This window comes from Thunnus albacares, chromosome 23, assembly GCF_914725855.1.
Source record: "Thunnus albacares chromosome 23, fThuAlb1.1, whole genome shotgun sequence".
In the NCBI taxonomy this organism is placed as follows: Eukaryota; Metazoa; Chordata; class Actinopteri; order Scombriformes; family Scombridae; genus Thunnus; species Thunnus albacares.
In genome coordinates, this window is record NC_058128.1 from 6,792,913 (window position 1) to 6,818,147 (window position 25,235).

The 25,235-nt window shown below is 39.4% G+C and overlaps 2 protein-coding genes across 5 annotated transcripts; one reads left to right on the top strand and one right to left on the bottom strand.

Annotated features, from left to right (window-relative positions):
* Positions 1-26: 26 nt before the first annotated feature.
* Positions 27-7,630, top strand: th2 (tyrosine hydroxylase 2). The gene is made up of 12 exons (XM_044344068.1): positions 27-1,163; positions 2,595-2,769; positions 2,951-3,039; positions 3,173-3,240; positions 3,323-3,373; positions 3,468-3,613; positions 4,789-4,924; positions 5,013-5,082; positions 5,181-5,237; positions 5,494-5,589; positions 5,690-5,823; positions 7,240-7,630. The coding sequence occupies exons 1-12, from the start codon at positions 933-935 to the stop codon at positions 7,403-7,405; spliced, it is 1,419 nt and encodes a 472-aa protein (XP_044200003.1). The 5' UTR covers positions 27-932; the 3' UTR covers positions 7,406-7,630.
* A 4,947-nt stretch (positions 7,631-12,577) lies between these two features.
* On the bottom strand, positions 12,578-25,084 carry nup37 (nucleoporin 37). Of its 4 annotated transcripts, none has more exons than XM_044343467.1 (10): positions 24,977-25,084; positions 23,041-23,233; positions 22,836-22,957; positions 19,864-19,936; positions 19,565-19,659; positions 14,529-14,619; positions 13,496-13,677; positions 13,347-13,397; positions 12,865-12,958; positions 12,578-12,778 (listed from the first exon to the last, which is right to left on the bottom strand). In XM_044343467.1, exons 2-10 carry the CDS (start codon positions 23,194-23,196, stop codon positions 12,665-12,667), a joined length of 978 nt encoding a protein of 325 aa, XP_044199402.1. In that variant the 5' UTR covers positions 23,197-23,233; positions 24,977-25,084; the 3' UTR covers positions 12,578-12,664. The 4 variants fall into 4 exon arrangements, with proteins under 4 accessions (XP_044199402.1, XP_044199405.1, XP_044199404.1 ...); XM_044343470.1 differs by having other exon boundaries at positions 24,980-25,079; XM_044343469.1 differs by having other exon boundaries at positions 24,972-25,067.
* Between the last annotated feature and the right edge of the window lie 151 nt (positions 25,085-25,235).

Genomic DNA, 25,235 nt, shown 5'->3' on the forward strand with positions numbered 1-25,235 from the left:
TATACAGAATTATTACTGAAAGAATGAATGAATGGATGTTTTTATTATGGTTTCTTGCAAGATACCATAAATTCTAGTAAACCAGATGCAGGATGCTGCTTCAAACAATACAACAAGCCCAGAAATAAAGAAAACCACCTCAAACAACTTTCACAGTCAAACCATCAGACATTCTTGGCTACAACAAAATTATTAAATCTCTGACAAAAACATTTTCTGTATAAATAATGGATAAATCAGAATAAATACTTACTAAATTGCCAGCTTGCCTCCTTTTCCAGACTTCTGAGATGCAGTAAAAATACTTGAAACATTAACAAGCATTCCCATTTTTGGTCTATCTGCACAATATTTCAAGAGTTTGCTGAGCCATTTCATGGAAAACTGACTCTTAAATCATCACCATGTATGTAGTAGAAAAAAATGTGATTACTTACCACTCTTCCTGAATAACAGATATCACAGTTTGTTTTTCTCCTGAATACTGATGAAAAATGATATGTTATATAGTACATAAAAGCATCACTGTTTTTAAAATGTATTAAAAACTAAAATACTGATAAATTAAATCAACCAGTCAAACAGCATCAAGTCACCTTTTATAAATAAGATGATGTAATATTTATGCAACCTAATAATGACCTGTTTTGGTTGAGAGCATCTCTGATCCATAATGCTGTTGTGCATCACTGCTAAAATGGGCTATTTTCTTCCTGATAGCACTATTTTTGTCCCTCGAAGAAAATGTATCATCATGACGCAAAACAGGCCTTTTAAAAAAAAACAAACGCACGTGCTGTGCTTGCGCAACTCATCTCCATAAAGCCTTCAGATGACAGGGTATTTAAACCTGTCCGCGGCGCTGATGATGGCACACACACTGGGGGCTCCTGTGACTCTGAAGCCTGACTGGTCCAGCAAATCCCACATAGATGAAGACTGACAGCGTGGTGCAGACTGCGCCGTTTAGCGGGAGGAAGCAGAGTCTGATCGAGGATGCTCGCAGGGAGCGCAGCAGCGGCTCCTCGGGCTCTCCGGGGCCCTCCAGGTACGGAGACAGCTTCGTGTTTGAGGAGAAGGATGGCAGGGTCACCCTGAACGTCCTGTTCGCCCTCAGCAATGAGAAGAACGCAGGATTCTTCAAAACGGGGAAAATATTTGAGGTAAGCGTCAATTACACAGCATTCATACCTTTGACTTATGTAGAACTAGCAATACTGCATTATAAAATTATTCTGTTATAAGTAAAAGTCATGTATGTAGGTATATATATAGTGGTACTGAAGTGAATGTAGCAATACCACACTATAAAAAAAATCTGTAACAGTCATGTATTTATAATTTTAATGAAGCAAATGTAGCAAATACCGCACTTTAAAGAAAATTCAAAGTAAACCTCATATATTTGTAATGTTACTGAAGTAAATGTAACATATACTACACTAAAAATATTCTTTTACAAGTAAAAGTCATGTAATTTTACTTAAAGAAAAGTAGCAATACCACACTCTAAAAAATATTCAGTTACAAGTAAAAGTCATGTATTTATAATGTTACTGAAGTAAATGTAACAAATACACTGTAAAAGTATTCTGTTACAAGTAAAAGTTATGTATTTATAATTTTACTGAAGTAAATATAGCAAATACTACATTAAAAATATTCTGTTACAGGTAAAAGTCATACAATTTTACTTAAAGAAAAAGAGCAATATCACACTGTAAAAAATATTGCTACAAGTAAGTCATGTATTTATAATTCTACTTAAGTGAAAGTAGAAAATACAACACTGTAAAAATGTTCAGTTACAAGTAGAGGTAATGCACAGTATTTATAATGTTTCTTTAGTGAAAGTAGAAAATACTACACTGTAATAATATGGTGTTAGAAGTAAATGTCATGTATTTATTATGTTACTTAAGTAAAAGTAGCAAATACTACATTATAAAAATATTCTGTTACAAGTAAAGGTCATGTTTCTATAAGGTATTTCAGCTAAAGTAGACAAGTATTAGTAGAAAAATGTATTTACAATGTCTTATGCAGCCCTTGAGTGGTGAATTATTATTACTGATGCTTTCATGTGCTGTAAATTCTCTGTTTCTGTTAATTAGTTAATCATTCTAACTAATGATAGGTAAATAGTTTATAAGATAATCGCATGTTTTGTTTGTAAGTTCTGAGAAGTAACTAGTCATCTATATTATTATATCTTTGAATCATTACTAGTGGTGCATTTAAGGTACTTTGATGTTGTAGTTGGTCGAGTGGATGGTAATGTTATACTGTTGGGTAGTTTAATCTATAGCAATGCATCATATTTTATAAACTGATCATATGTTTTGTTTGTTAAATCTTAATCTGAATAGTATCAATCAAATAAATGCAGTTGGGTGAAAAGTAATGAAGTAGAAGTGACTGATGAGTGACAAGATATTATTCAGTCATAGTGAGAAAACATCTTATCAAATGACAGTATTGTGGAAATTGCATCTCCTCGGTGGACCTTGATGTTTAAGAAATGAATACAAGATCATTTCTGGATGTAAGAGTATTTTTTCTAACATTTTTTCTCATTTTTTTTACCTTTGCAGACGTTTGAAGCTAAACTTCTCCACATTGAAAGTCGACCAGGGAGGAAGTCAAAGAACAGCACAACAGACCTGGAGTTCTTCATGAAGTGTGAAGTTCACAGCTCTGACCTGGATGTTTTCATCAACTCACTGAAAAGAGTGGTCGATGACGTTCGCTCCATCCCAGAGGAAAAAGGCAAGTGCATGATTTTATTATTACGCTTTCTTTTTAATATTAATGTCATGCAATGTTATCAGGCCTCATTTATCCAGTGAAAGCTCCTTGTTTGTTAATGCTACTACATGTTAATAACATGCAACCAGGCCTTTTACAAAAGCATTAATTAGTTCTTTTTTTCCTCCTGGCAACGTCACAGTTCCCTGGTTTCCCCGACAGATAAAAGACCTTGACAGATGCAACCTGTTAATAACCAAATTTGATCCGGATATGGACCAGGAACATCCGGTGAGTGTCTCCATTTTTACAGTAAAATTTCACTTTCATTTCATTTTGCTGTTTACTGGTTAGTCATTTTTTATCAATGACCATACAAAAAAATAGCCTATTTATGGGGGTTTGTGTCACATGTCTTTTGCAGGGCTACAGCGACCCAGAATACAGAAAAAGACGTGCTTTCATATCTGAGCTTGCCTTCAGATACAAACAGTGAGTCTAACAGAAAATCACCTCCATAAAACTTTGAAAATCACTCAAATATTCTTTAATAAATTAATTTTGTTTGTTGCAGGGGGGACTCGTTGCCCACTGTGGAGTATACAGCAGAAGAAATATCCACATGGTGAGGATTGACTGCAGAGATTATAGATGCAGATGCATGGTTGGGAATGATTAAAGTACAATAATGTGTTGATGCTGTGTTGTTTTGTTTAAAGGAGGGAGGTTTACCAGAAGCTGCGGACTATCTATCCCAGTCTGGCCTGTCGGCAGTTCCTGGACGGTCTGCAGCAGCTGGAGAGAGAGTGTGGCTATGGAGAGGACCGCATCCCTCAGCTCAGAGAGGTTTCCGCCTTCCTCAAAGGTGACAGAGATGAGGAGATTGAAAAAGTTCAATTAAGAACAGCTTCTACTTTCAAAACACAGCATACACCAGATTTAAAAAAGTAGAATCAAGATGTTTCTGACTTCCTAAAAGGTGACAGAAGTAGGAAAAAGTAGAATTAAGACAGGTTTGTCCACCTGGAACGTAACAAATACTGAAAGAGTATAATCAAGAGAAGTTTCTGGCACTCTAAAAGGAAAAAAAATGATTCAATCGACGTTTCTGCTGCCCTAAAATGAGCCAGAGAAAGGAAAAATGAAATCAAGACATGCTTCTGCTATTACAGGTTTTCTACTGAGAGATAAAAAGTCAGACAGATGTTTTTGCTATCCTAAAAGATTGCAGAAATAGAAAAGTCAAGTCAATTTGATCTGTATAGCTCAATATTACAAATCACAAATTTGCCTCAGGGAGCTTTACAATCTGTACAAGCTAGACAGGTGTCCATGCTCTACCAAAATAAACAAATGTTAGGTGAGAACAGCTGGGCTCAAAGCAAAAAAGAAATACTGACAACAGTCTGATAACAGAATGAGACAAAAGTGCTGAGAAACATCCTGCAATGCCCGAAAGGTGTCAGTGTGGTGATTATTTATCTGATGCGCCATCTTCTATCTGTAAATACTGCATGCATGAACAGTTTGGAAGGCTGCACCTCACAGTTACAGTACAAGTAATCAAAATGTATACTCAGTTATCTGCTACAGCATCTGTAGCACACACAGGTAACAAAATGTGAACAACTTGTAAAGTTCATGAGGTCACAAGTCCAAGTTTTCTTCTGTGTGACATGTAAGATGAAAAACAGATCTCAGCGTTTAAACAGTTGATGTTAAACAGTTTCCCGCTCTCAATTATGTCTCTTTACAAAAGTAAAGTTAGCATGAACACAAATATTAGATAATACTAAAGCAACAAAGGGTCATTTCAGCAGTCCAGACATTACATCAACTATCCTTCTATTCATGGACCTGAGATAGTCAGAGATGAAATAGAAAGAAGGAGGAAAGAGAGCCAGGAATAGAGATTCAGAAATGGTGAAGAGACAAGATTACCAAATGAGAAAAAAAACTTGTGAATTTGTGGCTATTTAAATGCTTCTGTTGGCTTTAGTGTCAGTGTTTGACAGTTTCTCTCCTCTCTGCTCCTCTAAGAGAAAACAGGCTTCCTGCTGCGTCCAGTAGCCGGCCTGCTGTCAGCCAGAGATTTCCTCGCCAGTTTGGCCTTCAGGGTGTTTCAGTGCACGCAGTACATCCGTCACCCCTCTGCGCCCATGCACTCCCCTGAGCCGTGAGTCAACCCTTTATTTGGGAACTAACTTATGCATGCTTGTATTCAGCTGCTTTTCCTGTTACTGACTTTCAATTTCCTCTCACAGAGACTGCTGTCATGAACTACTCGGCCATATTCCCATGCTGGCAGATAAAGAATTTGCCCAGTTTTCCCAGGTAATTGAGTGTTGCATATTATTTTTTATTGATTAAGCTTAAATTGAGTGTAATCTAGTTGTATTATCTTTAATAATCTTCAATTTGAACACCTCCAGGAGATTGGACTTGCCTCGCTTGGAGCATCAGATGAAGACATTGAGAAACTGTCAACAGTAGGTTTTACCGTATTTAGATTTCCTGCATTAAATGAGACAATATTAAAGTACCTTAAGTGTAATTTAATCGTATTACATTTGTATTAAGAGACCTTAAGGTAATAAACCATCACAGGAGTAGGAAAAATACTCAATTTCTCCTCGCTGTGCATTTAATAGGCCTTTAATGCCATCTAGTGGCTAAAGCTGATGACTGCATGACATGACTTAAAACTTGCTCATATGCCTTCTTCTCTTGTTTTCTCCTTCTTAGTTATACTGGTTTACTGTGGAGTTTGGCCTCTGTAAGCAGAATGGAACGGTGAAAGCTTACGGCGCTGGACTCCTGTCATCCTACGGCGAGCTCATCGTGAGTATAATCTCTATGTTCACTCAGATATTTTGCTGTAGTGTGTTCTTCATATTCTTTTCTGCTTGGTGTGCTGACTGTCATTGACCTGTACTTCCAGTACGCCCTGTCTAATGAGCCGGAGTACAAATCGTTCAACCCAGAGGAGACGGCAGTCCAGCCGTACCAGGACCAGACCTACCAGCCTGTTTACTTTGTGTCTGAAAGCTTTGAGGATGCAAAGATTAAGCTGAGGTATATATTTATTACTTTATGATGAAAACATTATTGTTGTTGGTAGAAACCTTTTTCCTTTTATAGTGATGCACCTATCCAATCACTATTAGGGCCAATATTGACCTTAATAAGAGGATGGCAGAGATGTTATTATAAAATTCAGTGTTTCCATTAAGTCACGCTGGGCCGCCAAGTCAGTTTTTAGTGTCACAACAATCATGCAATTCGTCAAATGAAGTAACAAGATAAAAGTGACTATGTGGGTTTTAAAGAACAGCAGTGATGTACAAATAAAAGCTCCTGTTTAACCTAATTTCTACTCTTAAAAACTAAATTTGTTACTCTTAAGCTGTCCACTCTTCTGTAACAATAAGACTGCACTAGGGCTGCAGTCTTATTGTTTTAGGGCTTTTCATTATCGATTACTTTTTCAATTAACTGTTTAGTCATTTGGTCAATAAAATGTCAGAAAATGGTGAAATGTATAGATCACTGTTTCCCAAAGCCCAAGCTGATGTCTTCAAATGTCTTGTTTTGTCCTGATAAAAAGTCCAAAACCAATGATATTCAGTTTACTGTTAATGAAAACTAAAGAAACCAGAAAATATTCACAGTTGAGAAGCTGGAATCAGAGACTTTGGACATTTTTTCTTTAAAAAAATTACTCAAAACTATCAATTGATTATCAGAATAGTTGATTATTAGTTTTCTGTTGACTAATTGTTACAGCTGTAGACTACACATAAAATTGTAGAATCGTTATCTGTCATACATACCCGTCATACTGTGTACTTTACATGTTTATTAGCCTAATGCTAAATTTGGTAATTTACTGTGTATAGTCAATACATATTTGGACTTAAAAATATGGCCCTAGTTTAAGTTCAGTTTACATTCTTAACTTTATTTTAGTTTTTTGTTTCTTATCCACTTCCATTTGTTTTATTTTGAACACAATTTCCTATTATTAATAATTAATAAAGTACTGTATCTATAGATGGCACCAAATTAAGGGAAAATCTGAATTAAAATGTATCCTATGAAGTTTTCTTGTAAACAAACTAACAAAGTTTCTGTTTACATTCAGTGTTACTCACCAAAAAACACATTGTGTATCCTTGAGGTCTAACAAAGCAAACATTTTGAAAGCTGCATTGTTTACATCCATGTTTACGTGCTTGCAGTCTTCTTCTTCTTCTCTGCCTTTGCTGGTGCATTACACACAAGCGCAGACAAAACCGGGACCCACTCATAAAAACATTGTTCCATGGTACTACTAGTGGTGAAAAACTCTGCAATGTACCTTTAATGAGTGGAGAAATATAACAGATGCAGATCCAGAGACTTGTTTACATTGTGTTTTTTCTTATATTTGTCACCCATCTGAATCTATGCATCTTCCTGATACTGAGCTGCATTCATTCACTCCCACAGGAGGTACTCTGCAACCATCAAGCGTCCCTTCGCGGTGCGCTACGACCCCTTTACCTGCAGCATGGAGGTTCTGGATCAGCCCAGTAAGATCCAAAACGCTCTGAGCCAGATGAGAGAGGACCTGAAGACCCTGCACAGCGCCTTGGAGAAGCTCAGCTCATCTTAAGGTCATAAACAGACATTCTGCAGAGAAGTCAGGCCGATAGAAACACTTGCAAGCACAAGGTTGCACGTTTGATACATGTACATGAGATGCACTATAAATGAATAAAACATGACAAGCAGAAAATCACAACGTAGACAGGTTTGTGAGGTTCCACGTGGGCCATTTATTTGTGTATAATGTATTGTGAAGATTATGTAAAAAGAAATAAACATTTATTTTCATGAAGATATCTCCTCAAACTGTCAGTGTTTTGCATTCCATAGAGACAGGAAAGATAGAAAAGGTGCTGAAGAGAGAAGTGTTGTCTTATGTTTGCCAGCAGGAGGAATAAGAGAGAGAGAGAGACTGAACCACTACAATACAGGGCTTGTAGGCCATTTTCTAGCTTTTAATTCCAAACCAACTATTTCCATTTGGAAAATTCTTGGAACCCATTTATCTTCATGTGTTATTAAGCAAAGGGAAGGAGCTAATTATGAATGATTTAAGTATCATGTTCCCTCTGCTGGTCAAGGCCAGAGCCAGCACTGAGGCCCAGCACATCAGTAGGGCCAGGTCACCGGGACCTCACAGTCGACCACAGCACGGTCCGCAGGGCTGCACTGCTGACAGATGCTCTTCTCTCTTTATTTCTCTTTCTCCGTGCGACTGGAGAATTTGGCCTTCAGGGTTTTGACGGACGTCCAACGTTTTGATCTGCACAAAGGCGATAATGCGTATCAGAGCCGCGCACGTCAAAGCTTTCCCTTGAAAAGACAATTCATCCTTATCTGCAGGACTCATAAAGCATCACCACCATCAGCACGGTGGCTGGCAAACCCTCCGAACGGCCACCTTGTGTTGGGAAGCGTTCCCTTCCCATAATTCCACTGTACAGTAAATCAAGCCCTGCTCCGGCCTCCCTGGGAAAGCCTGTGTTTGCAGAGTAGAAAAAATTGTGTGTGAAGCGAGAGAGAGAGAGAGAGAGAGAGAGAGAGAGAGAGAGAGAGAGAGAGAGAGAGAGAGAGAGAGAGAGAGAGAGAGAGAGAGTGGGATGAAGCAAGTGGGGGGAAAGAGTGATCTACTGCTTGACAAGTGTGCAGGGACACACACATGCACACTCTCTCTCCAACCAAAAGTCAAACACTTTATAATTTCTTGTATCTCATTCTACATCCAGCGCCCTCAAATCAACAAATCCCCATGAAACCACCGCCAGGATCCGAATCTGCAGAGCGCTAAACAAGAGCAGGTTGCCGCGGCAACAAGGCGACCAGTAAGGGATCCAGCTAGATTCTTGTGCCTCGCGTACTCGCCACAAATCCCAAACGCTGTATCATCCTGACTCCAACCATAAGTGTTTCCTTTATTGATGTCATGGCCATCCCATCCCTACGCTGGCTTGGTTGCCTCCTCCAGGCTGGAAACAGGGTCATGAGGTTCACTTTTTTTCCTCAGGCCTGAGAACTGAGAGGGAATCTTGTGATTTCTAGCACTTTAAGGGCCTGTTAAAGAGCTATTAGCTTTATTAACAGTTAACAAATCATTTACTGATGCTTTACAGATCGGTTATAACATCATACATCTGTTTAACTTGTATAGTGAGATAAATGTAAAAAAAAATGACAGTTTGTAGTTTTAGGTGGAGTTTTCCCCTTGAAACAGTTTTTCCTCTACGTCTTTTTTTCACAGTGAGGTTGTCAGGTTTGGCATCATCGTGCCTGAACAGAAACTGAAACCACAACTTGTGCTCACCAAATTTGGAAAACCATGCTGTGCAGATGCTGCACAGAAGTACTCTAAAATGCAACTCACCCAATTTTTTTTTAAAACAAGTAAGTACAAGTACCAAACAAAATGCATGTAAAGAAAGATTGTTTCTCTCTGGTTCTAGTCTTTATGCTAAGCTAGGCTCAACACTTCCTGACTCCAGCACTTAATGCACAGAGCAAAGATTGTTATTGATATTCTCATCTCTCATAAATCTTGGAAAGAGCAAATAAGCATACAAAATGTTGAGCTAATCCTTTAAAAAGAACAGCTTTTAGAGTTGCCAGGTAGTGAAAGATTCCCTTGACTAGTGTTTATCCTCCTTTAGTTCATCAACTGCACTGCAGATATACATTTTTGTAGTCATTAATAGATGCTCAGGAGTTTCTCATTTATGTTAACGTGTTAAACAAACTAACAAACAAACAAGGTGTTAGCTATACAGATGGGTGGTTGGATGTGCATTATTTTCTTTGGAACAGAGCCAGACTTGTCCTTGTGCTAAACTAAGCTAACCACATCTCAACTCTTAACACACTTAACACACAGCCATTAAATTGATCCTCTCATCTCTTACATGTCTTGAAAAGAAAGCAAATAAGCATATTTCCCCAAATGTTGAACTACTGCCTTTAATAAAAAAAACAACTATTGGGTTGCCAGGTCACAAAAAATGGTTTGTTTATCCTCCTCAAGGAGAACATTTTGTCTTTTTAGCTAGCTCTTTAGCTCGTCAACTCCACTGCAGTTATAAATGTGAGCAAGTGACCAGATTTTCACATGTGTATATGTGGGTTAAACTAACAGGATGCAAGGTGTTCATGTGTCAACTTCCAAGGTGTTGGTAAGTTGTTTTTTATTCACTTGGGACAGAGCTAGGCCTTATACTAAGCTAGCATAAACATGTCCTGACTCCAGCTCTGTACTTTACACACATGATATGAAATTGATATCAATCCTCTCATCTCACCCTTCAAAAGAGTGTAATTAAGTGTATTTCCCAAAATGTTAACCTATTCCTTTCATAGGAAAAACTTTTGGGTTACCAGGTTGTCAAAAAATCCCTTTGGCTGGTTTATTGTCTTCCAGAATGACACTAGCTTTGTGTTCAGTGGACTGTAATTAATGAATCCTCGTGGGTTTCTTACTTTCTTTATAAGTGTTTAAAACATCATTAATAAATGGACACAGATGCCCCACTTTCTAATAAGCCAACAACAAAAGATCATAAGTTGTCTCAAACTATAAATGTTAATGAATTAACTATAAAGGGTCCTAATAACACTAGATCAAGTCTGGAGTTGTAAACATGAATAAGCTATTAGATGGATGTTAGTCCAGATGTTCTACAGCCCTTTTACAGGAGGTAAGTGGTCAATAGTAATTTATTAATAATTTATAACTGACCTATAAAGCATTAGTAAATAATTTAATCATTTATTAGTAAAGTTACAACTTATAAAGGGTTCCTCATGTGAAAGTGGTACCATTGAATTCATTCTACAGCTGCATCGACTGTTTAGATGATCAACAAACTCCACTCAGAACTAGTGATGGAGCACTTTTCGACCGAATCACTTTTACTCATCAAGACCAACATTATTGCTTCATTCTGGGAAAGCATCGCACAACAAACCGGCCGTGAGATTAAATCAAACACCAGCCTCAAAGAGCGTTAATCTCTTTCTTTGTTTCCCTTCATATCAAGCTCCTCATTATTTTTATTTGCTCTGCTTTTGTTGAGCCCGGGCTTAAAGTTGGCAGGGCCGCAGAAGAATTATCTGAGGAGGAGATTAGGAGAAACTTGGTGAGGATTTTAAAGGTGGTCTGATCTCTCTTTCATCCATTTCAAGTTTATTAGTCCACACACCGTCACAAGAGATCAAACTGTTTGTGAGGCACAATCGCTTAAGTCAGGTTACATCAAAGGTAACATGAAGGCCTCGGGGGCAGTGACATCTGCGGACGTGCTTCCAGGAAAGAATGGGCACAAGGTGAGTTTGTAAGAGCTCCAAGATGGATCATATGTTGCAGAAATGAGTTCCCAGACAAGATGGAATTATGTTTTGATGCTATTCTGCTCATCAACCATCAGATGGTGTCCTTGAGTCACTGGGATTTGTAAAGCCACTGAGGCTCATGTCTCATATTTCAGAGGAAAGTGTCTCAGTTAGCGATTCCAGTGCCCTCTGAGGGAGGTTTTATACTCTTTGGAAAACATTCAGTGTGCACAGATGAAAATGGCATCTGAAACTGACATCTCCGTGTTATACGCAGCTGCTCCAGCACCACTTGCACCTAAAGCACGGCAAACATAGAGAGTAGAGACCACATTGGACTTGTTCAAACAAAAGAGTGGACAAGGAGAGCAGTAGCATGTTATGCTTTGTGGATGGCGGTTAACGCGTCTAGTCCAAGAAATATACGAGGTTGACGAACTGGTTTGAAAGAGTGGAGGTCTCTGAGGCCTATACTCGATCTGTTCTGTCATGCAGAGACATCACCGTACAATACAATCTTGTGTTTCAGTTGAAATATACATTAATAAAACGGCTCTGTTAAGACGTCTGAGTATGAATGCACATTTATTCGACTTCAAGTACATCTGTGGAAACAAGTGATCAGCTGTCTCCCACAATGATGCACGATCAAGTCCATTAAATGAGTGCCTTCTGCAGTGTAGAAGGGTGTATGGCTGCCTTGAAATGGAGATAGTGGTTTCTCACGCATGGTATTCCAGTGACAGTACAATGAGTTCTTGTTTTAGTGGAGAACATTACAAGTTTCTGCCACACGATCCCTTGTTCTTCCATGTTTGGTCTATGGAGCATTGATAATTATTCAACAAGGTGATGCACAACTCTTCCTCTCCCTGTAACCTCACAAACTTCTCATTTTGCACGCCATAGAGTTGGTGATGACCTGAATTGCCCCCAAACTCCTGTGCTTCCCAAAGCTTCTCCTATGATTACACTTCTTATGACCACATTCCCTCCTGCAAGGCTTGTCCAACTGCTGGAATACGGCCAGATCTCATAGTTTTCTTTGTGCAACGGCAGGTGGACCAGACCATCCAAAGATAGAGGATATTCTTGATATAATTCAAAATCTGCCATGAATAGTGAGAAAAATGAAAAACACTTAGAGACAGAACACCTGTAGTACAATGATCATGTTGACTGGTGAAGTGGAGAGTTGGCACCGGTGCCTTGATGCATTCCTTTGAACTACAGCTCTCTTGGCAGGACATAACAGACAACTGATGTAACCTACTCTTCAGAGAAAAGAAAAACGAGCTCTTCACAGAGACCAGACCAGCCTGTTGTTTATCTGAAGCTGACCTTAAGTGGTAGTCAGAAATAAAAAAGAACAAAGCCAAAGCATGCAGCCAATTTCCATCAAATTCCAAACAAAGTCGGTAGATACTCAGAAAAATATTTTATTGAAATATTTACTCAAACAGAAACAGAGGAACCAGTTATCCCCCCGTAGAAAGTGCAGCACAGATGGTTACATTTCAGTCATCCAAAAGCAAAGTTTTCTGTCACCGCCGATCACGCAGAGTGGGAGTGTCCGGTGCCAGCTGAGGCCTGACCCTACTGTGGCCGATCCGAGCATCACAGGCTGTAACAACATCAGTATGTGAAATCAGACTGGAGCTGTACCAAACATTAAAAACACAAAAGACTGTTAAAAGGCATCTGACTGACCTGTGGGTGGCCAAGATGGTGGATGAGTAACTGACTACTGATCTTTCCTGGACATCCGGTAGTGGCGAAGAGGTTTTCATTTGCTCGAGACCACCTGAGGTGAAGAACAACATCGCTTTGAATGTCATCACACAATTATACTAATTCTGTTTTAATAACTGCTGGGAACCAGAATATTAACACTTAAAGCTCAAAAATACAAAAAACAGATTCTAAACATTCACCTCTGCTGATTTTAAAAGAATCAAAAAGATTTTAAATATAAAATTTTTAATTTTAGCACTTTTTTACTTTAACCATGTCCTGTTTTTTGCATATGTAGAATGACTCTCAGTAGGCTGGTTTTTTTGGTAATGAGGACATAAAACCTGGGTGACAAACAATTAATACAATCCACTCCTTTTGAAAAATATGGGATATCAGTAAAAACTAAAATTAAAGAACTTTGCAAGACTTCAAAAAAATCTATCAATCTTCCTTACTTGAATAACCGTGCTTTATCTATGTGGGCTGGTCTTTTTTCTTGTGGGTAACTGCAAAGACAGAAAGCAAAGTTTAGACACATTCCATCCTGTTGTGTGCCATAAATGCAGCATCAGTACATAGTCGTCCCCCCCGAACCCCCACTCACCTGGAGCGAGTTATGTCCCAGATTAACCAGTCGTTGCCCACCACAGCGCCGACTTTGATAGTGTTTGTGAGGCACCAGTCAGCGGACATGAGAGGTGACTGGCCGCAGTCCAGTGACAGAATGGCCTGCTGGGTCACTAGGTCATAGAAGCGAATTGTCCCCTTCTTCTCAGCCACCAGTAACTGAAGACGACAGACCATTTATCCTTACATGTATTTCATTAAGGGTCACACAGAAACTGAAAAATTATTTCAGCATACAATGTTAAAGAAAGGGAAAAAATCTGGACAGGTTGCACCCCATTGCAGGGCTAACACTTGTGCTACATGCACAACTCGCTCTGCTATTTTAGCGAACCGTGTTGTTGACGAAATCCCTCTCCTTGCAACATTGACAGAATTGGACAGAACCACCAAAACAACATGGAGGAAAAGCCTTGAACGGTTATCACGACTGAAATGTGAAGCTTGGTTTGAGTGGCTTGATTCTCATGATTAGTGATGTGGTTGAAAAAGTTGAAGAACTTTCCTTTTTTGTCTAAATAGAGCAGAAATATTTTGTTTAAGAATGAACACCCATCATTCACTCTCTACATCCGGTTTTACTCTCGGTCTGGTTTCAACACAGTTTGAAAAAATTCGTCGTACACCGATGGCCAGCGTATCCGACAGCCACAAGGGGACACCAGTTTGTTATTATCTGTCATTCACCCTTCGTTGACATGAATGACTTCCAGTCTCTGTCAATCTGATAATGCATGAAGTTGTGCACGAACCGTTGGGCCAGACTTCCACTCTTACTGGAGGATATTACTCAGCGTAATTACTATTTTAAGTAGGCAGAATTCGGCTCATTTGACCTCTCACAAAATTATGTTCTGCCATCTAGTGGCCACTTGGCATGAGTCTATGGAAAATATTTATGGCAAATTTAGATTTTACAGTTCACCTGAACTCACAACTTTCTATGTAGTTGCATAAACTGACCTCAGACCTCCCAATACGAGCATGTATCTGAAGCAAACCCCTCCTACCTTAAATACTTCCTCTGGGTGCCAGCACACACTGATGCCAGGAGAACGAAGTCGTAGAGTTGTATTTTCATTTCCATCCAGGTCCCACACCCTGTAGAGATAAATTAAGATGAGTATTAAAAACATCAATAAGACAGACACAAGATGAGACAGACTGGTACCTTGTATGAGCTAATTTACAAGGGCACATTTTGCAAATAGTCTCATTCAAGACTTATAACTGATTACTTCATTATAAACTCAAAGTGTTGTGGAAATTCTTTGCAAAAACCCATGCGGTTATCTGGTTATTGTGGCCAACAAACAGGACTTCTAATCAGTTCTCATTAGCAATGTCATGGACGGATTAAACTTTGATACGCAAACCATTCTTAACCTTAAATCCAAAACAAAATCTACTACCGCTTAATTAACAACAAAGATGGGGTTTTGCAGCACAGTTCTAAAAATAGCATCGGTATTTGAGCCACCTTTGGATGCTTACATAATATCTGAAAGAATGCACTTTTCCAAGGTTTCTTTCTCGGTGGTGCTTAATCTAAAACTAAATGACCTAGTTCATTGTCCAGAAGGCAAAATAATCTTGACCCTAACAGATATAAGGTCAAAAGTTTCCTTGTTACCATATTCACAACTGTTTTTAGAAGAGGCATTTACTTGTTTTTGCCTCTGATGCTTTTTTTCTACAGAATTCAAGCTATACTTTCCCCTAAATTTGTGGTTCAATACAAAACATACAACTAACAGGGATTTATGGCACACGATGGAGCCAATGATGGATGACATGTTTTCGTCCAAGTTCATGTTTGCTCCTAATTTATCTAACTCCTGCCAGTTGTGCGCAAATAATGTACAGGGTCTTTGTGCTTTTCCAAGGAAAAGGGCTCTTTTCTCAGATCTAGGCCCTGAACTGTGAAGACAGACAGACTTCTGCTGGACTCCTCTTACAGGGAAAACGCCAGCTTCACATTACATTGAGCTATGATAGCAGGGGCAGAGAGGGAAACATCACCCTCGCCTGAGTCGGCGTTACGCTTCACTCACATTACAGCAAATGTTTCGCTGTGGGCGGCCCGCTGCCATTCATTTTCTGTGGAGTACACAGAGGGCAGCAGAACGCACGTCAGTTGAGGAAGAGCAGCGGAGAGAAGTTGAACAGCCTCCTACTTTATGCAAATGAAACAGACGGGTCTCGCAAGCAAGCGCCAACCTACAATCAAAGCTCGTGTGAGGATTATGACCAATCTTTATTAAAATAATGGCAGATTCAACAGCTCAGTAAGACCTATGATAGCAAAAGCAGAAACACTGTGCAAACATGCACACGGATGTAATGAATCACTTGGATGGAGAGAGCTGCGGTTCCTGAGACCTGGATCTATGGTTAACCACATCTGAACGAGCCCTGAACTAGAAGAAAAGGTGGAGATGGGGACGTAGGGGTGGGGGGGGGGGGCTGCAAGTGTTTCTGGGAATATAAAACAAACGCTTGTGAAGCATGGGAAGGTGCTGACTGATGAGGTCATGCAGAAGACATCATCTTATAAAGCCCAAAAAGTACCTCCAAAGACCATCTACATGTGAGCTTGATGTCCTCAGTGGTGTGGTGTAGGGGAGGACATGCCCCGTCTCAGATGAAGACCTCAGTAAACAACTCAACTTTTCCTGCCTCTTCTCCTCTGCTGCAAGATAGAGCCCTGTCGAAACTCTGGGCATCTTTCCTTTGCCCATGTGCAGACTCAGCCAGAGCCTCCATTGTGGAACATGAGTGAGGGTAAGAAGAACAAAAAAAAAGAAAAACCCCCAGACCACACCAGGAAAACAACGACTAAACCCTATTCTTTCAGACCACTAGCCAAGCAGAGCTCAATTGCACGCTATACCACCAACGGCCAAACTGTGGTCAACCACTCTACCCTTCAAATGGAGAGCACCGGCTCCCCAAAAAAACATAACCTTTGCCGAACGAGGTGAAAGACATGAGACACGAAAACACGCGTGACCGCCTCTGATAAAACACTGTGTAATTGCATAACACTACATCAAGCAATAACACTCGGCTTCCATGTACAACAGAGTTCAAAAGGACATCTGAAGTCCTTTATTGTGTTATCTAAGTGAGAAAACAGTGAGGCCAGAGCGTTATGGTTTGTCAATGTTTCCCAAAAGTGGAGGAAATGGCAAACACCGTTAGCGCTGTGTGATCTGATTTATTGTAGAGAGCAGAGTAAATAATCGAACGTGACTCTTTGGAAGGAGAGAAGTGGAGAAGTTGGACAATATAATCTCATCGCAGTGCCTCGCCGGGCCACCCTGCTGAAAGCCGACATAGTATAACATATAAGTGTAAGGAAGTATTGGATAAATAGTTGAAATACATAGATAAAAGTAATGGTCAGTCAATTGAAACAGATAGCTAAAAATAAATCAGTTGAAATAGATTGCTAAAGCTAATGGATAACCAGTTGAAATAAATAGCTAAAGGTCATGGCTAAACAGCTGAAGTAGATAGCTTCATTCAATAGATACATTGTTGAAATAGTAACCAACAGTAAAATAAGCTAAAAGTAATGGATAAATGGTTAAAATAGCTACAAGTATTGGTTAGGCTACATGGCTAAAAATGTTAGCTAAAACTACAGATTTCTAAAAGTAATGGATAAAAGTTTAAATAGATAGTAATGGATGAAAACACTGGATAAATGGTTGGAACAAATAGCTAAAGGTCATGGCGTAAAAGTTGTAGTAGAAAGCTTGAAGTAATAAATAAATGGTTAAAACAGATAGCCAAAGCTAATGGATGATTGGTTTAAATAAATAGCTAAAGGTCATTATTAATCAGAAAAAAACTAATGGATAAATGGTTGAAATCTCCAGGTTCTGGCAGTAGTACAGTTTGACCAAAGCAATCTAAACATTTACATTTCAATTGTATAAAAAAATATTGTAACAATAACTACTTTTATATAACTGTTAAATAACATCAAGTTTATAATCCATTCATAAGAACATACATATGTAGAACCTGATGGGTCTATGACGCACTTGATCTGATTGGACTGTGGGGATATATCACACAAAAAAAAAAAACACTGGGATAGAAGCATGGATGAGATATGTAGCTGGTATAATTTGTTTCCCTTACACAACATATAAGGGATGGAGTAAAACCAATGGATTATCGCTGAGAACAGGACAAAATGATTTGAACGATACACATAATGCAGCAGAAACAGCAGCAGCAGCAGCAGCAGCAGCAGCAGGTGTGCGTTATACTAAGTTCATCTGCGAACTCAGTCAACCTCAAATCCCCTCAGGAACCTGCAGTTTGCCCTGATGATCTCTAGGTGGCACATTTCCCCACAGACTCCCTTCATTCCATCTATACTGATACAATGAGTTGTTTAGACTACATGAACCAAATGTAAAACTGCCCTGAGGAAGTGGAGTCTGGTTCCCCACCTAGATGCGGCAGCGTCAGGTTGCATGTTGGCAATAGCCGAGTTCCCACAACTGCAGGGGACAGTGATGACAAAGCTAAGCAAACTTATAGTAGAGGTACTGCTGCCAAACGTAACAGAGTGATGGAGAGGTCATGAGCCTATACATGCAAGCATACACTACCCTCCCTCCCTTTTCACAGGACCAGTTTCCTCCTCTCATATCGAGGCTCAGTTTGTGTGGGCTGACTGGAAGGTCCTCTCCTGTTAACTTGAGCTATCCCTTGTTCCGCCTCTGTCTTCCTCCTGCGTCCCATATTTTCTCAACATGACAGAGTTTAAATCTTTCAGCAGATGGAGCGCACTACTATTTTCTCTGGCTGGTCAGAAGAGGGAGGGGAAGAGGAGAGTGGAGGAGATTGTTCTCCTTTCTGTACGCTCTCAGACGGTCAAATGTGGCAGGACAGGGCGATGACCTAGATGGGACAATCATCAAGCCTGTGACTGTCAGAGTGTAAAATAATGACACGAAATAAACCAGCTGTTTGGTTTAAGATAGACACACTGCTTTTAAAATAACATGAGAGCATGGATATGCTGTATCCTAGGCCTGGACAATAGACCAACTTCATTAAATTTCCTCCTGACCTTTAAGTACTGTCATCACAGTTTGCCATAAAATTAAATTAGTAGCTACAACAATCAGTGTAATCTAACCAGACTAGGGCTGCAATGAACAATTATTTTAATTATTGATTCATCTGTTGATGAGTCCACAAATGAGGAAAAACAAATGTCCATCACATGTTCTGAGAGCTCAAGCTGACAGTTTCAAATGTTTTGTTTTGTCCAACAGTCCAAAAACCAAAGATATTCGATAATGATATAAAACACAGTAAAGTAGAACATTTCTACATGCAAGAAGTTACCGAAATTATTAATAACTGATGAAACAGTAATGGTTGTGAATCATAAAACCAAAACAACAAGCTAAAAGACACTGGTCATAATTCTCTGCAGCACCAGTCAAAAGTCCACAGACACGTTCTCATTCAAGTGAATAGGAAGCTGTGTTCAAACTTTTGACTGGTACTGTACCTCATCTATGTTACTCATAGTCATTTGACTCATTGCTCATATAAAAATATTGATTAAAGCAGCTTTAAAAGAATGTATACCCTTACTGTGCATTACTAATATAAGAACAAGACTGGGTGATGCAACACAGGTCTGCATGTTGCAAGAGACCCAGCCTCCTGAGGGGGGTGTCCCTGAGGTGACCCTGGCTACTGACACACTTTTTCCCTCCTCAAGCATTAATTGAAAAGGGAAATTTGGGGACCTTGTTATAGGTCCCCCTTAGAGAGGAAAATCTTTCTGCAGCTAATTGGATTTCCATATTTAACCAATTAGCTAGAAAAGCTACAAAGCGGCTCTGTGCTTACGCACGGTCACACCGGAGCATGTTGTGCTTAGCATCATGTTTCACTGTGGAAACACAGTCAGGACTTTCTGCACCATTAACAGAGAACAGAACTCAAAATCAGAAGCTGGGAACATACACACACACACACATGGAAATAAAACGGTTTGGACCTGCAAGTGTGGTCATCACTGACGGAAGCAATTTGTTTCCCCTCTGTGGGTTCGAACACCAAATGGTTAATGTAGCTGGTGTGGCCCTCCATCACCTAGGCAACAGTATAGAAAAACAGTATGTAAACAGCACAACACATGATCAATAAACTGTTAAGTGAAGATTTTGTTGAAAACTTTCTGTGTGTACGACTACATTTCCTGTATCACTAAGTACCAAATGTTAGTGCTAAGTAGAGAAAGTTTGATGCCAGCTGACAAGCGCAATTCTGGCCAATTTGCTCCAGATGTTGCACTACCTTGACTTCATGCCTATCCTGAAGATCAGAAGTCAACAGGCGTAGCTTTCTGTCAGCTGCAGCGGTGCAAAATCTGCAAAGAGAGAGGAAGAGGAAAAGAAAGAGGATATAAAAATAAAGAAAGAAAGAACATCAAAACAGAGTCAGACTGTATAGACCCAATGACAGATGACATCTCTTTCTACATACATGCCCGCAACCGCCTAGACTGACACCTCTGGATGAGAGTGTCAGTGTGTGTGGTAGAAACTTGGACAGTGATCAGTAGAAACGCTGCCAGGGAGATTCTAATTGCAAGCTAAGATAAACACGGAGAAAAACAAGATTCCTCACGCCATTTACGCATGTCTCTGTTCAAAACCTGTGCAGAGCCAGGCAGAGGACTTTCCCTCTAATCAGTCCTAGTATATACCAGTGCCTGCAATTATTCACACAATTACACTAACTCACTTATGACAAGAAAAACACACACATATCACCAGAATAAACAGACAGCGGTTCACACATTTTCAGTCGCAGGCACAGATGGATTTGGCATGATGTCACTACAAACACCCTTAACGTGCTTCAGGGTATTACTGCTACAGTAGATTAGATTATATTAGGATAGGCCCGCTAAGCCTACAAATTAGTGTTGTACTTTGGAATAAAGCATGGAACACATTTCAGCTGTTTTCGCTTTTTTTGTTAAGCTTAATGTCAAAGCCGTTTATTGATTGATCTCCAATAATCCTGCTTAATAAAATAGAAGTCGCTATTAACTTAACTTCAGCACCACTGAATTTAAGCTTTGTTGTTTTAAAGCATTGTGGGGGGGGGGTTTTCTGCACAAGACAGAAATGAGGGACGAGAGTCTGCCCTTTGTGCATGTGATATTACCCCCGATATACAACTCCACAGAGACCTGAAAAGACAAAGTCATCTGGTTCAGAGGTACAACTTCAAGTTTGAAACCCCCTCCCATGTGCCCTGTTCAGTTCTGGCCAGGACCACCTGGAACTGGGGGAATTTTGGGGGCATTTTTGCTTGAAAAAATTGCAAATAATTAATCAATTATCCAAGTTGTTGAGAAATAATTTTCTGTTGATTGACTGATTGATTAACTAATCGTTTCAGCTTGTTTGATACATGCTTCCTTTTGACTGTTGAGAGCCTAAAGTGTTAAGAAAGACAGCAAATCATCACATTTGAGATGCTGGACCAAGAAAAACTTTGGTATTTTTGAATCAAAAATGACAGAAACGATTAATCGATTATCAAAATATTTTCTTGACTAATCGCTTAATCGACTAATTATTGCAGCTCTAGACTGAAAAGTCCGTGTATTCAGTTATGTGTGGGGTGTTTGGTCTTTGTAGGTTTCAGTAATCTTCAGGTCTCTTCCCTTTACAAGCTGCTGTGGTGGATGGTGGCGGCGCTGCAGCTCGAGCCCCCTTTTCCTCCCCTCATCTCTCTTGCTGGGCCCCCGCTCGAGGCAAGCCCGTGAGAACGTTGTACTTTTCCTGGAAGGCACAGCTACGTGCAGACCAAAAGAGGGATGGAACCTGAGTGGGTAGTCATCAGCGCAATAACATGTGCGCACGTCACAGGGCTGGCTCGAAGGCCCTGTGGAGTAAACCACAGAAGGCCAGGAATTATCGCTGCCTTTCCCTTTCAATTACAGAAAGCCTAAACACCTCCGGAGGGACCGCGGAACCTTCCCATCCACCTCTCAAATTAGGAGGAAACTCTTGCTTTCTAACAATCTACAGTTAGGCTACTTCCCTCCTGTCCAAGGCCACCTGAAATAACTTGGCTCACATCCTGGCAGCTGCAGTGTGACAGTGAGAGGCGGCGATGACTACTTTCACACAGCGTGGCTGCTGTGCTTTCTCTACAGCTGTCTCTTGTTCTTGTCACAAGAGGAATGTTTCTGAATAATTTTCCTGTTGTGTTAAAAGACAAGGACGTCAGGTTACTATGAGGGAGTGAAGTACTATGGCTTGACACCTTTTAATCCTATAACAATGCTCTGATGATCTCTTATATAACAAGAAGCACTTGAACTGCAGATTTCACACCATTACACCATCTTACATTGAGGTCTGATTAATGAATAAGCACATTTCACATAATATATGGACGGCACTAATATGAACTCTGGATAACTTCTGTAACTGGGGCATTTTGGATGTTTTAGTATTATCATATTATATTGTGTATAAATAACAATACTGTTTATGTTTTTCCAAAGCAAACACATTTTTTTTTACAGTTTTTTTGTGTGAGATCTGAATCATATGAATTTTATCATGAATTTATGAATTTTAGTTTGCCAGCTGAAAAACAAGAATGCCTTATTTTTCAGGATTTAATTTTTGTGCATATATATTTTGACAAGTGCCCTTTCATTTGCATAGTTTTTCAACCCTAATAGGAAACTTCCAAGTATCATTTTTGCCCTCATGTGACAACAGAGAGGTACTTGAGCAGCCAAAATGCCCTTCTGGTTTTCTCATGTGCTGCTCTGGCTTGACAAGAGTGAAAAATCAACCCTCACCTTCACCCTATATCCGGTTGCGGTGTCCTCTTTTTCATTTTCACCCCTAACACTTAGAGAGTCTGTGAACACCACTGTATGTGTGATATTGTATTATATTGGATTGTCCGTGGCAAAGTGGAGAGTTTTTATTTCCCATCAAGCAGTAAATCAATGTGTATAGTGTATCACTGAGCCCAATATGCCTTATATTACATTGCAACCTTTGCTTTTTGCTATTTAATACCGACACAATATATTCTTCAGCCCTGCTTTACAATTTATCCACAAGGTGCTCCAAAATCTACTAAAGTCATCTCTGCAAGGGTAACCTGAGGTTTCAATTGTTGTTCCTTTTCATAAGAATGTGTCAACACACAAAAAGGGGCACCTTGTGTGTCCTGTGCAACATGCAACATGGTGGAGACATAATATAAATAGTAAGTGGCAGTACCTGATAGTGGGTATCCTGTCCAGGTGGGATTCTGGGCTCCAGGCAAGAGCATCGACTCGCAATTCATGATGGAAAGCACGAAGAACATTGAATTCAACTCCCTCAATCTCCATATCTTCTTCCTGTGGGAACATGCGTGTTTTCAGAGAAGAAGGGATACACTGCGCTTTAGAAAAACCAGGTTGTGTGAAGGTGCATCGCTCACCTGGAAGAGGCAGGTGCCAACTACCACATACTGGTTTCCACCATAAGCCAGGAGAGAGGCAGGAGTACCAGAACTGAAAGGACTGAATTCCACCACATGAACATAGTCCTCGCACGCCACCGTGTAGCTGGGACTGCGGCTTGTGTCCTCCTGCATGCTGTGTGTCCTTCTGCGATTGGCTTCAGATCAGAAACTGTACATCAGAATGAAAGAGGACAGAAAGCAGTTAGTCTCATGTTTGGTACAATCATCAAAAAAATCCACTTTCTTAATACTGAACAAAACTAGATACTGAATTGAGCTAAATTAGGGTGATATATTTTGCCATTCTCCTTAATACAAAGGTATTCCTTTAATATTTCTAGGGATATTAAGTCATTATTGGCGATCGTGCATATCAACAAGAATGTCTTCTTTATGGCAATATTGGAATTTTTTGATCAATGTGATGAAATTCATTCCTGTCTGGTTATTTTATACATAAAGATTTTCTTAATAGATTCTCCAGAAAACTTATTATAATCATGACATATATGAGCATATCTATGATAGAGGACTGTGTCAATATTAGCAACTCCTATCTTGAGCAGAACCACAAGTACTCCTTTCTGTATATAGTTAGATTGAAAAAAGGACATTATATGACATTTTCCCTATTTAAAAAAAACAAAACTGTATTCAACATTCACCTGAACTAACTAACTGAGTACTGTGTCCAGTGGCAGGACTCAATATATTCTCAAAACACATTATTGTATAATGCTGACTGCTCAGGTAAGTTTAATGGCACAAAAAACTTAAATCCCTGCTGTCATGGATCAAGTAATTTCTTAACATCTGTGATGAAAAGTTAGACTGTAAAATCAGACAACCTCACAAGGAGGGCACTAGATTTTTCTCAGGTTGCTTGGAGACAAGGTCAGGCCAAACCTCATTTATATCTTTGCCTGTTTAGTATATCCGGTCTCAGAAAAGGCACACACCTAGATACTGGAACACGAATCAGGTGTTATGAGTCAATTTTCAATTCGGTGAACACCATAATATGAAGAAGTGTTTTACATTTGATATGTTTAACTCCAAATCAGAATTATCCCAGTTTAGCTGGGGCTAAATTAGAGGGTCAGAATCAGAGACAGCTTTATGGCCAAGTAGGTTTGCATATACAAGGACTTTGCCTTGGTGTCGTGGTGCATAAATCACAAATATACACAAAATTAAGTAATACTACATAATATAGAGAGAAAGAAATTTACAATAAGAAACTATGTAAAATATATTCTAAGTGAGAAGAGCTGCTACTAGTTTAAAATTTAAATTGAAGAGAATGAAATGAAATGTACAACATATTGACCAGGAATGTGCAGATGTATAGTGTAAACACTGTATGCAGTGTGCAAGTCATAATAATAATACAAACTGCGTTAATGTAACGCATCACAGATGTAATATGATAATGAGGGTAGACCGTTATTCCCCAAATGAACCAATGACCTTATGGTTGTAGTAAGTTTAGATACACATGCCTGAATTACGGGACGTAAAATTAAGCGAGGCAACCTAATAAATGGATATGGTGTGAAATTATTTCGCTATTTATAGCTAAATGGCTCGTATCCGGATTACATTGGTACACTTACACTTACTTATAATGTGTACATTATTTTCTGTGAGCTACCGTTAAACCGACAGAGTGTTAATTACACGTGTGACCTGACAAAAACGTGACTCAAATGTGATAAACGTGATAAACGTGACTGAATTATTTGTATTAGAAATGAGCGCACAGCTAGTTAGCATTTAGCCAGACATAAGTTTATCTTGCCTTCTCATTCCTCTCGTTTGACGCCCCGTTTTATAACTAGACAATGAACCTTTAGTTAAGTGAGTCTCGTCTATTCCGGTTCAGTTTACAGCAGTGACTGATATACCTTACCACCTTATTTTCAACAATTTCGTTGAATCAAACGGTCCGCGCGTTTGAGATGTTTTCAACCTTCTTCCTGGTACGACATGGAATGTACCATCGAGTGCAAATGTCAAGGGGTGGTTCGCGCAATGTGAAAGAAAACATCACTTTTTTTCGCAGTGTATCGGTATATATTTTTAAATAAACGGTTTAAATTACTTCAATTAATACGTGTTAGCATTCAGACATGAAAAAACAATATTTAATGTGAGAGAGACATCGTATG

Excerpts from the sequence above, each read along its gene's own strand:
- th2 (XM_044344068.1), top strand. The coding sequence starts at position 933 with ATGAAGACTGACAGCGTGGTGCAGACTGCGCCGTTTAGCGGGAGGAAG. Across the intron at positions 3,241-3,322 it reads CTTGCCTTCAGATACAAACA|GGGGGACTCGTTGCCCACTG; the intron begins GTGAGTCTAACA and ends TGTTTGTTGCAG. Across the intron at positions 5,824-7,239 it reads GATGCAAAGATTAAGCTGAG|GAGGTACTCTGCAACCATCA; the intron begins GTATATATTTAT and ends TCACTCCCACAG.
- nup37 (XM_044343467.1), bottom strand. The coding sequence starts at position 23,196 with ATGCAGGAGGACACAAGCCGCAGTCCCAGCTACACGGTGGCGTGCGAG. Across the intron at positions 14,620-19,564 it reads AGTGATGACCACACTTGCAG|GGTGTGGGACCTGGATGGAA; the intron begins GTCCAAACCGTT and ends TTATCTCTACAG. Across the intron at positions 13,678-14,528 it reads ACCCAGAGGAAGTATTTAAG|TTACTGGTGGCTGAGAAGAA; the intron begins GTAGGAGGGGTT and ends TGTCGTCTTCAG.